General features: G+C 45.4%; 1 protein-coding gene across 2 annotated transcripts; it reads right to left on the bottom strand.

Annotated features, from left to right (window-relative positions):
- Positions 1 to 210: 210 nt before the first annotated feature.
- LOC147700619 (trypsin-like) lies at positions 211 to 11,196 on the bottom strand. 2 transcript variants are annotated; one of them, XR_015297396.1, is made up of 6 exons: positions 11,020 to 11,163; positions 8,187 to 8,346; positions 5,992 to 6,245; positions 4,556 to 5,366; positions 1,068 to 1,505; positions 211 to 954 (listed from the first exon to the last, which is right to left on the bottom strand). XR_015297396.1 is itself a non-coding variant. In XM_086929719.1 (5 exons), exons 1-5 carry the CDS (start codon positions 11,057 to 11,059, stop codon positions 301 to 303), a joined length of 741 nt encoding a protein of 246 aa, XP_086785845.1. In that variant the 5' UTR covers positions 11,060 to 11,196; the 3' UTR covers positions 211 to 300. The 2 variants fall into 2 exon arrangements, 1 of the variants encoding a protein (XP_086785845.1); XM_086929719.1 differs by lacking the exon at positions 1,068 to 1,505 and having other exon boundaries at positions 211 to 450; positions 5,230 to 5,366; positions 11,020 to 11,196.
- Between the last annotated feature and the right edge of the window lie 998 nt (positions 11,197 to 12,194).

Raw genomic sequence — 12,194 nt, 5'->3', positions numbered from 1 at the left:
TGATTCATACATTCACCCACCCATGCATTGATTTTCCATTTATCTATATGCACATACAAACTCACTAATCAGTGAAGGAGCACAACCCGATATTAAAAAGGCAGACATATTGGCTTTGTCAATGCTTGTTTTGCTTGCAGGGTATATTTGAATGTATTTTATCAATCCATATGCAGCAAGGACTAAATAAAAGAAAACAGATACACATTATTGTTTATTTCATTATTTTTTTTCCTCCTCAGCAATACAGAAATATTTTAAGTCAAATCCTGTGAGCATCATCTCAGGTAGGAAATGTTCTTAGTTTGAATTAACAGTGCTCTGAATCCAGTTGACGTAGTTGCAGACCTTGGTGTAAACTCCTGGGTAGTTTCTCTGAGCGCAACCGATGCCCCAGGAGACCACCCCCTGCAGCTGACCATTGCAGACCACTGGGCCACCGGAATCACCCTGAAAGAAAGAAGGCAATGTTCATATGATATCGAATTGCGAATACTGGGTGTAACATGAAACTAATGGGTGCAATAAAGTCAACCATCCTTTCACAATTCTATTATAATCAGATAACACATTCACGTCTTGCATCGTTCAACAGGTTTCAGTAATGGCTGCTAGCATAATATTCTGTTACATTAATTCTCAAATATTTATAATTAATTTTACTGTTGAATCCCTTCTTCCAAATTCTTTTTTCCCAAAGATTACTTCATATACTACCACATGTTTTATGCCAATGTCTACTGAAATCCGAGCACTTCCCACAAGCTCATTGGTAATGCTATTCGGAATGTTTCATATATTTGCTTTTTTTCTATTTATGCATGAATTTATTAGTGAAGGATGCACTTAATAGGGGCTCCAAGACGTTAGAGGTGTTTAGGACAGAGTGCAGGTTTGTTGACCAGCGTCTAATCCTGTTGTCCACGGTTTAACCCCTTCGAGGCTATTGACGAGCTGGGCTCGTCATCGCGCTTACCTGTCCTGCGCGGATGACAAGGCCAGCTCGTCACGTAACGCGGTAATTTTGAATTTGCCGCGCACAGCGGGAAAAGCCGCCGCAGCGAAGCGGTTAAGTGATAATGGCCATACAGGCAGGTGATTCTTAAAGTTTTCAAGGAGAACAGGTGAGATAAAGTCTAGAGCAAAGCTTTCCAGTACTGAGAAGCCGGTGAGGCACATGGTAGCAGTGTGATTACAAGCCTGAAGGATTGCAAGAGGCCTAAAGAGAGATGGTCGGAACAAAATCAAGAGAAATGAGGTCCTGATATGAACTCTAGCTCTGGAATTTTTGGAGGGACATCATGTGTGTTAGGAAATTGAAATGATTGAAAAGAGCAAGGATAGCAATTTCTAATCTTTTTCAAATACTTTTGGTTGAAACCATGCTGAAAGGGTTGGTGCACTGCAATAAATGTTCTCTTTTTATCGCACAATTTCACAATGGAATGTGAAACGCACCCAACGTCTTCTTCGATCACCGATGTATTAACCTAAGAATATGGGGCCTTATTTATGAAAAGTGACGCATCGCTGTGTGAAAACAGCGATGCGTCACTTTTCACTGCGCACTCCTTGCGACACCAATGATGCGTCATATTTAATGTATGATGCATCATGTCGCAAGGAGTTACAGATTCGTCAGTATTTCTGACGTATCTGTAAGCTCAAAAGTGACGCATTGCTGGAGTGTGTCACAAAAGTGACGCAACTGCAGCAATGCGTCCTTTCACATGGGGAAAGCCCCATGTGAAAGGGCTTGCGTCTGTCTTTCGCCTGCTGTGAGGCAGGCGCAAGATTTTGACGCAACAGTGTCCTAAAAGTGTTGCAGTGAAATCTCATAGATTTCACTGCGTCACTATTACGAGGCTTTTTGCGGGGGAACGCCCCCTCTGCATACATTATACCTGACGCAGGTATAATGTGGCGCAGGAGTTTAAAAAGTGACGCATCTACCTAGATGCGTCACTTTTTAAATACGGCGCAACAAGGCGCATGTTTTACGCCGCCGATGCGTCACAAAAAGTGACGCACCAGCGGCGCAAAACTGACGCAAGGCCTCATAAATGAGGCCCAGGGTCATTATCTGATCAATCAATCAATCAATCAGTGACACTTATAGAGCGCGCTACATACCCGTAGGGTCTCAAGGCGCTGGGGGAGGGGGGTGCCGCTACTGCTCGAACAGCCAGGTCTTCAGCTTCTTCCTGAAGGAGAGTTGGTCTTGGGTCAGGCGCAGGTCGGCCGGGAGGGAGTTCCAGGTCTTGGCGGCCAGGTAGGAGAAGGACCTTCCTCCTGTAGTCGCTCTTCGGATGCGGGGGACGGCGGCGAGGGCGTGGTTGGCTGATCGGAGGTGGCATTTGGGAGCGTAGAAGTTGATGCGGCTGTTGAGGTAGCTCGGTCCTTGGTCGTGTAGGGCTTTGTGTGCGTGGGTGAGGAGGCGGAAGGTGATTCTTTTGTTGACGGGGAGCCAGTGAAGGTCTCTCAGATGTCCGGAGATGTGGCTGGTTCGTCGGATGTAAATGTAAATGTAAATGTATAGGCATTTATATAGCGCACTACTTACCCGTAGGGTCCCAAGGCGCTTCGACCGCTGCGAAACCCTTCCTGGCTTCCCTGAGAGATGGTCCCTTAATGGGTATCTCCAGGGTGAGACCAGGCATCCCCGGCGGTCTGGTGGGGCCGTTAGTGAAGATGAGGCAAGCTAATGCCCAGAGTTGCCGAGTGTGATCGCTGATCAGAGTGGGCACCGAGGCGAGAGAATTATCGAGTCCGCTGACCCTGGTCCAGAAACCTGCCGCGCCGGGAATCGAACCCTGGTCCCGGGCCGTCCTCTGAGTCTGGCTGAGGCGTTCTGGATCCGCTGGAGTCTCTTCTGGAGCTTGGCGGTGGTACCGGCGTAGAGGGCGTTGCCGTAGTCCAGTCGGCTGGTGACGAGGGCCTGGGTGACGGTCTTCCTGGTCTCGGTGGGGATCAACCAGAAGATCTTCCGTAGCATGCGTAGGATGTTGAAGCACGCCGAGGAGACGTTGTTGACTTGCCTGGTCATGGAGAGGGAGGAGTCCAGGATGAAGCCCAGGTTGCGTGCATGGTCTGTCGGTTTGGGTGCGGTGCCCAGGGCGGGAGGCCACCAGGAGTCGTCCCAGGCGGAGGGTGAAGAGCCCAGGATGAGGACCTCCGTCTTGTCAGAGTTCAGTTTCAGGCGGCTGGTCGTCATCCACTTGGCTACCTCTTTCATCCCTTCGTGTAGGTTGGCTCTGGCGGTGGCGGGGTCGTTGGTCAGGGAGAGGATCAGCTGGGTGTCGTCGGCGTAGGAGATTAGGCTGAGGTTGTGTTGGCGTGCGATGGCCGCGAGGGGGCTCATGTAGACGTTGAAGAGGGTGGGGCTCAGAGAGGATCCTTGAGGGACGCCGCAGATGACTTCGGAGGCCTCTGACTTGTACGGTGGTAGGCGGACTCTCTGAGTTCTTCCGTCGAGGAAGGAGATGATCCATTCCAGCGCCTTGTCCTGGATTCCGACGTTGCTGAGGCGCTGTACTAGGGTGCGGTGGCAGACAGTGTCGAATGCCGCGGAGAGGTCTAGGAGGATGAGGGCCGCTGTTTCTCCGTTGTCCATCAGGGCTCGGATGTCATCGGTGGCGGCGATGAGGGCGGTCTCGGTGCTGTGATTGGCTCGGAAGCCGGACTGTGAAGGGTCGAGGGATCCATTCGTCTCGAGGAAGGCGGCCATCTGCTTGTTGACGGTCTTCTCGATGACTTTGGCTGGAAACGGGAGGAGCGAGATGGGGCGGTAGTTCTTGAGTTCGGTGGGGTCCGCTGTTGGTTTTTTGAGTAGAGCGCTGAGTTCAGCGTGCTTCCAGCTCTCAGGGAAGGTGGCGGTGTTGAAGGATGTGTTGATGATGTCTCGCAGGTGGGGTGCGATGACAGCGTCGGCCTTGTTGAAGACGTGGTGAGGGCAGGGGTCGGTTGGTGATCCGGAGTGGATGGAGTTCATCGTGCGGATGGTGTCTTCGGTGCTGATCGGGGTCCAGGCGTGGAGGGTGGTGGTGGGGGGTGGTTGTTCGGTCATGGTGTGCGTTGGTTGGTTGTTGAAGCTGTTGTGTATGTCCGCGATCTTGTTGTGGAAGTATGAAGCGAGGGAGTTGCAGAGGTCTTGCGATGGGGTGATGTCGTTGTTTCCTGCGCTGGGGTTGGATAGCTCTTTCACGATGTTGAAGAGTTCCTTGCTGTTGTGTGCGTTGTTGTCCAGCCGGTCCTTGAATGCAGTTTTTTTGGCGGCGCGGATCAGCTGGTGGTGCTTCCGAGTGGCCTGCTTGAGGGTGGTCCTGTTGTCCGGTGTAGGTTCCCTTCTCCAGACTTTCTCGAGGGCTCGGCAGTTCTTCTTGGAGCTCTTGAGTTCGTCGGTGAACCACGGGGCTTTCTTGCTGCCGGGTCTGCTGGGCGGGGTCCTCAGCGGGGCGAGCTCGTCCGCGCAGTTGCTGATCCACTTCGTGAGGTTGTCGGCGGCCTGGCTGGGGTTCGCTGAGCTGGCAGGAGGGTGCTGGCTCAGGGAGGTGGCGAGCTGACCCAGAATCAAGACACAATATTCCTGTTGAATGATGTGGTATATTATATATCTATGCTTCCCAAAGTAAGATGGCTTAACTGAGAAGGAATGCGAATTTATCCCAGGGCTTTTTTCAATCTATATTGATGCATACAAAGCACATTATGGCAAAACCAGAGGCAACTTTATTAGCCAGTGATCCATTCCAGATCCAATCCTCCCACAACTCGTGCCAACCCTACCCTCATAATTTTTTTCCTGTACTAAATTCATTACCATTATTGTGTTTCTAAATATTCCTTCCCTTCCAGTCGTCTTCTTTCCCACCTAGAGTAGGACTCCATGTTCCTTACAAGTGCACTTGTGGCTGTGACCCATCTCGGTAACACAAAGTCATTTGACAAACTACTATTTTCTCTCAAGCCTACTAGCAGAAGACACACCTTTTACTGATAAACCAGTGTCTAAAAGTGGACAAGCCCTTGAAGAAGCAGAGACATAAATGTTGAATCTTGTCTTTGAGTTGTGCTGCCTTTTACATATTTTTTACATTTGATTTACTAAGTGACCCACAGTTGATACCTGTGGGACTTATTGTTACTCCCCCAGTTTTCATGAGCTGGGTCTATCACAGATTCAACTATGATCTGCTGATGACATGTACACTAAATTAGAATGTCACAAACCTGGCAAGAGTCCTTTCCGCCTTCAAGGTATCCTGCGCAGAACATGTTGTTGGTAATCTGCCCTGGGTAGGAGCTGGTGCATTGGCTGGTGGTCAGGATTGGGGCATTCAGGCACTGCAGGGTGTTGGGGTAGTTTGCTGAAATAAACATTGAAGACACATTTATTTGAATTGCCAATAGAAATGTAAAGATTTGTGTCCTGTAAAAACAAGTACCTTACAGTAACGTTTAGGTTTCTATAAATTATAACATGGATTATAACTGCACTAGAAAATATATGTCCTATTAAGATGTTAAGATACTTTGTGGGGTGGGCTTCAGGATTTGTTATCATGCATCTCAATAAATGACAGGACATTTTCTTTCCTTTCTTCTCCATATCCTCTAGCCTATTTCAGAGAGTCTCAAAGCAGCAGAAGTGTGTTACAGATAGAGGTCATTATTATTATTATTTTAACAAATTCTTCCAGGTTGCTTTTCTGTGATACATGTTTTGACAGTGTAGGACAGTATTACCTACCCCGACACCTAAAAGATAGACTTAACATTTAAAGCCTGAAAACCTCCAATTGTATGTTGATTTCATTTATTTGGAACTAGTAATCAATAATATCTGAATGCTTTGTGATCAATGCTGCCCCTAAATATTTCTTTAATTTACTGTTTACCTGTCTGGTATTGATCTGGCATTTTAATTTGAACTACTGGTGCCCCCCTTATCATTCCTCCTACTGATGAAACATTGCCTCCTTGACTACTTACAGCCACTGCCGGACGTGTTGCCCCATCCTGAGATCAGACACTGGGTTCCAGATGCAGGACAGCCTGACGGGAGGGCGACGGCCTTGACGTAGCTGTTGAGAGTCGCGGCTCTGGACAGCTTGATCAACATGATGTCATTGTCCAGGTTCCTGGAGCTGTAGTTGGGGTGTCTGATGACCTTGGTGGAATCAATGAACTGTTCGGTTCCTTCGTTTGATGCAATGTTGTGCTCCCCAAGTCTCACGTTGATACGCCTAGAACCGGAAAAGAGCTAGCTATTACTAGTTCATTCGCCATAGCTAAATAGACTGAGTTATATGTTAAAGCATCTAATTTTGTGAACTTGAAGACTTTTCTGCTGTCAATATTTATTTTTATTTATTGTTCTTAGCAAATTTTGTAAAGCACGAACATGATCCCAAGGTATCAGAGAGTTGTAAGCAGTTTTCACCCAAGTACGTTGCTTTATATGTCAAAAGCAAGTACCCCTCTCAGAGGGTAATGGCACTTGAAAAGTAGAAATTAGGGGGCTAGAGAAGAACACATATATCATAAGTTAGTTAATTTAGGGAAACACCCTTTCGCCACAAAGTCTAAACCATGCAGCGCTCTTACAACCCGGGTACTACATCGAACATGATGTTACCACACGTTCCTTTAGCACGCAAGTCTTTGCAACGACTTGCTTTAGGGAATGCGTTGTTGTACTGGTGTTGGATTTAAAGTACAACACCTTCCTTACTGTTACTCAGGCGGGAGTTAGAAAAGTAAAAACTATTCTAAAGCCCCGCCGTTCCCTAAGGCAAGTCTTTGTGATGACTTGCGTGCTAAAGAAACGTGTGGTAGCAACGCATTCGATGAAGTGCATGCATTATTAAGGCATGCGTGGGAAAGGCATACATAGTTCTGTCATGCAACCATTAGTTTATGTCTCTTATGAAGTACCCAATGCCAAGCCCTTTTTAATGACATGTCAAGTAGTCTTTTGTTGGGAGCTCCCAGAGACCACCCATTGCAACCAGGCACTGACAGCCTATGTGTCAGGGCCGAGCTGCCAATGCTGCAGCAGGTGCAGTTGTATGGTGTCCAAGGATGTGAGGGGCCCACTGAGCTCAAATTAAAGGTGTTTGCTACCCGGATAGGGCCATGAGAGCCATATATCTCCCTTGCATTAGGACCCATGGAGGTCTGCGATGCCACCATCCTTGTGATGCCCTTTTCACAAATTCGTTTTCAAACTGCCCAAAAAACTAGGGATTCTTGATGCCTTTTGTCACCCAATGTGAGACCATAGCTGCTTGCATCATGAGAGCAGATTCAGCCAATGTTGACTGTCAAACCATGATTACCTGACATCCAAAGGGTACTGCCCTCTTTGAAAGAGTTGTAATTGTTCTTTCACCAGTTTGTCACTGATTTTTACAATGGGAGCCTGGAGACAGACCTTAAATCACTAATTCACTTGGGACCTGCTGTTATATTTTTATTATTGGGCACTCTTGGTGCATGGTGATATATTTTGCATTGGGTACTATCTGAAATACTCTTATTTTCACTACAAGTTGAGTGGTGAGTTTGTCAATCACTAAAACACTGGCTGTGTTTGGCCTCAAATGCTGCTTCCCCCATTGACTCATGAACTCTGCTAACATGGGTGAATATTCCTAATAATGTTATCAGATTTGTTAACGTAACCCAGCTTTCTTTAGACACTCTATGGGCCATAGTACTAGCCTGGGCGTTAAAATTATCGCCACTCTATCGGCAGGAAACTGCCGCTAAAGGGGCGATAATGGGCTTGATAATATGCTCTATGGAATTCCAATCGAAGCTCATGTTAGATGTGAAGGACATCTAACATGAGCTTCGATTGGAATTCCATAGAGCATATTATCAAGCCCATTATCGCCCCTTTAGCGGCAGTTTCCTGCCGTTAAAGCAGCGATAATTTTATCGCCCAGGCTTGATAATATGCATTATGAAACAATAGTACTTTCCTAACCTCACCCTTGGGGCAGCTGCCAGATGTGCTGCATTTAAGTATAGTCTAGATCGGTTTATGAGACGAGGACATGCTGTTGTTAATGGAACTGAAATTGTCTTACATTCAGCTGGAGTGCTTTCTTGGAAGATGAATTCACTGAGAGTGTATACCCCAGCCAATAGCATGCATAGCTGACCTTTAGTGAACTTACGATTGGTAGCAGTGAGCAGCCGACACGACCCATTGGCTGTTGATGAGGGACCCACCGCAGAAGTGGTAGCCGACATTCAGGGACACCTGGTAGGGAAGAGCGTTCTTCCCACAAGTGTAGCCCCCAACAATTTTATCATCCTCATCAATGGGGAAAGCAGCTGTAAGAGAGACAAGAAAGACACTAAAGATGATTTAATTTATTGCATGACACATACATTTTCACCAACATCAACATCATCATCATAAGGTGTTAAATTCACATTATCATCACACCTTTCTTAAATATGAGCATTGTTTAGGGTTTGGCAAGTCAACACACTGTAAAATCCAGTCACATTTTGATATGAATATTTATGAGTAATATCTGTAAATAATGTTGGTACAGATTTTCTATACAGATTTTTGATCAATTGGAACTCCCGACCAGATTTTGCTCTTCAGGGGGATGAAGCACCCAATTCAAATGTGTAACAACATGTTTTTGAATGGGTGTTGAAGTCGTATTAGTTTTGTGTATAACAGTAACACAACAAGATACACATCTCTGTACACTAGTGTGGTAACCATAATGTGATGTCCTGAAACCATCAGCAACCTTGCAGCCCAGAAATTCCACCAATGAGAGAACGGGCATTATATAGATAGTGAGGAATTTGTTGCTAAAATATCTTCATGTAGCAACCCCCTGTCTTGTGTGCAGTGTGACTATGCAGTACACATATGACTCTCCTGTTGGGTTTTCTTTTGTATATTACCACTTACAGCATCAGTACAGCTCTTGTTCAGATAGTTTAATTGAAGCCATCACTTCCAGAAGTAGGATTTACATTTCAAATCTGTATCTGTTCCTTTAAATTCTCAGTAGACTGTAGTACATTGTCTTCTATCATTCAATGCAGAGTATAATTTCACACTATTTAGGGGAAATGTTATGAAAGCTTAGTAGTCAAGTCGTCAAACTCTCCTTGCTCATACATTCTCATCAGTTTTGTTTTGTGGATTTGGAAGGTGTTTGCCCATGCAGGTTATATTTAAAATACAATTAAAGCATCAAACAATTTGTCAACATATACAAAAGTATATTTATGACAACATTTTCCGTGCTGTGAACATTTGAAAGAAATCGTATAATTGAATGCGGAGTGTGTCTGGATAAACTCATCAAGAAGCCACATTGCATCAATCTTGGGTTTGCGGAGGGATGCACAACAATAGATTGACTTCAAGCAATTGTAGACAGTGGACAACACTAAGCATCATTTAGAAGATCTGTAGCGAATGCACTCGGGCCCATATTTGCTAAGCCTTTGCACTGCCCTTCCATCGTGCAAGGCGATGCAGGGTAACACAGCAGCTTATTTAGGATTTACCCAGCCATGCAAGGAAGGTTTTGCTAGGCCATGCAAACAAATGCAATGCAACGCAGCATGTAGCTCTGCATTGTATTCCATTTCTTAGTAGAAGGTGTTCCATGGGTGTTCCTATGCATCTGCCCATGGATTTTATTGAACTCCAGATTAACTAGGGTTTGCAAACCTGGAATTGCATACATTTGGCACGCCTCCTACAGAGAGGCGCCACTAGGAGAAATATGTTACTTTCTCCTCATTATGCTCTCTCCTAAGCGTGATGCATTCTGCAAACCACATAAAATAGGATAATGCCTCTTTGGCATACCTTCCTGCACAAAAACAATTCTGCCCATAGCATGGGCACCCTTCCAGCATGGTGCAAGGGTTCCTTCATTGGCACTAGACAGCCATCAGCTCTCTCCCATTCACACAGTGCAGTGCAGCAACTTGTCTTCCTGACTTATAAATACATTAGGAATTATGAGAGAAAACACCCCACATGATATTTACCATACAGAACATTATTGACCAATTGGTTGCAATATTTGATGACTATGGTTTATGAATATGGTTTGCATTATTTTGATTTACCAACAAGAAACTCAGTGATTTATACCATCCATAAAGTGGAGGTGACCCTGTGTAACCGGTGCGGGCTGCCAGTTTTCTGTCCACAGATACTGACGTAGATCTCAATCGTTTTTGATTTGAAAAATTGACGTCACAGAGATTCAGAAAAATACAGCCTTTTAAGCATGATTAAGGGGCATATTTACAATAGAATGGTGGAGTGTGGCGTTAAGTGCACAATGCTAACGTCAAGCTCCACCAATTCCAAAATTCAGGGATGCACCGTATTTACAAAGATACGGCACATACCTGCGTTTTTCAAGGCACCGGTGCTAAATTAAGCTGCCTAGAATCAACACAGGCCCCCTTGCACCATAGTGCCTACCTTGAGGGAATGGTTGTTTATGTGCAGCACACATAGAAGTTGCAAATTGTCATTTTTTAAATGATTGTATGTGTGCCGGAAGGGACACCCTCCTGCACATACACAATCATTCATGGCTGTTTGCTGTTTCTATGTGTTTTGCACAATGCAGCCCACATAGAAACTGCAAAACAAGGAGAAATAAAGCATTTCTCATTGCTTCTCCATGTTAAGAACAGGATTTTCCTAGTCTTAATTTTAACCCTGGCTCCTATTTACACAACGTTTGTAAAAAGGGATCAGCACCATAATCAATGGATGTTGTGCTGGAACGCCCATCGCAACACCCATTGCGCACCCCTTTGACACTAAGTACAGTGTGGAAGGGGGCCCTATTTACAAGGTACCGTTAAGCCACGTTAGGTGGCTTAACACTGCCTTGTAAATAAGGTGTAGCCCCTATCGCCATAGAAACGTAGTTAACATTGACATTCCTGTGGTGAAAAGTAATTTCCCCAACAACATGAGGTGTAATCTTTACTCACCGGCAGCCCCGAGGAGGGCACAGATCAGAAGGAACTGCATGGTGGTCGTGTTAGCACTGGCAGAGGTGACTTCTATGATGGCGATCCAGGTATTTATACCCAACTAGACCCAGCTTTATCTGCTTCTTTCCAAGGTTGTTTCTATTTTTGTGTGAAGCAGCTGCTGATATAGAAAGAAAATACACGTAATGTACTGAAATCAAATAGAAGAACATCAAGATCAATAGGTTAATGAATAGCTACCTTAGTTATTTTCAACTGTGCCCTTCAGTTAATCACCACTGAATGACTGCTCACCACTCACCCACCATCCACTGATGAACTGCACTGAACACAGGAACTGAGCATAGCAGACGGCAACACCTGTATCGATAGAAAGGAGGAGAGTCACTGGTCCCTTCTGACTACAATGAAATGAGACAAAACACTCAATTGTGTAGCAAGAATTTGAAAAATGCTCAGCCAGTCATATCACATTAGAAAACATTTCATTAAATATCTCAGAATCACAAACCAGCAACAACTTATGCTAAACTATTAGGTGGATGGGAGTGAGTGAACCAATATTAGTGAATTCTCAGAAGAATTGTGTTAGGAGGGAAGGTTTCATCTAAACTGTGGATCCTTGTTCTACACCACACTCAGTGATGCCTCTGTGGCCTTGCTGTCCCTGTGCAGCTGGTTGGTGGATTGCCTTTGGGTCATTTAGACAGAAGTGCCCTCTTACAGTGTCCCAGACAATACATGACTGCACACTATGTTGCAGAAATAAGGCACATTCACAATACACAGGCTAGTTGGCACACGTCCCTAGAGCACTGCCTCCTTCTGGTTCTCTGTGTATACACACCGGGAAATGACTTACTTTGGCAGAGGCCCAGACCATACACTCTGAGTTATAGTTAGAGTTATGGTCCTTTCACGAGCATGTTCGCCTTGTCGGACAGTAAGGGCTGGTACACAGAGACAATGTATGTATTAATATGTGTATTAAACATATTCTCCCTACCTACTTTTGTTCTACTTACAGGTCCTCCACCAGAGTACGGGGTATGAAGATTCAACTTACCTTGAAGTGTAGATATTGTTTCTTTGATCCTGAGGAAGTGTCCTGATCATAATGACATTAGAGACACGAAACATGTCGATCACTTAAGAGCACGGCATACACCACG

The sequence above is a fragment of the Lissotriton vulgaris genome, chromosome 7 (assembly GCF_964263255.1).
Source record: "Lissotriton vulgaris chromosome 7, aLisVul1.2, whole genome shotgun sequence".
Lineage (NCBI taxonomy): Eukaryota > Metazoa > Chordata > Amphibia > Caudata > Salamandridae > Lissotriton > Lissotriton vulgaris.
Note: the sequence above shows the minus strand (reverse complement) of the source record. Positions and strands in the feature narration are given on the sequence as shown.

Bases quoted from the DNA above. Each gene is read 5' to 3' on its own strand.
- LOC147700619 (XM_086929719.1), bottom strand. From the start codon at position 11,059: ATGCAGTTCCTTCTGATCTGTGCCCTCCTCGGGGCTGCCG. The intron at 8,347-11,019 runs GTGAGTAAAGAT...TCTCTCTTACAG, and splicing joins TGCCCTCCTCGGGGCTGCCG to CTGCTTTCCCCATTGATGAG. The intron at 6,246-8,186 runs GTAAGTTCACTA...TTCCGGTTCTAG, and splicing joins GCTGCTCACTGCTACCAATC to GCGTATCAACGTGAGACTTG.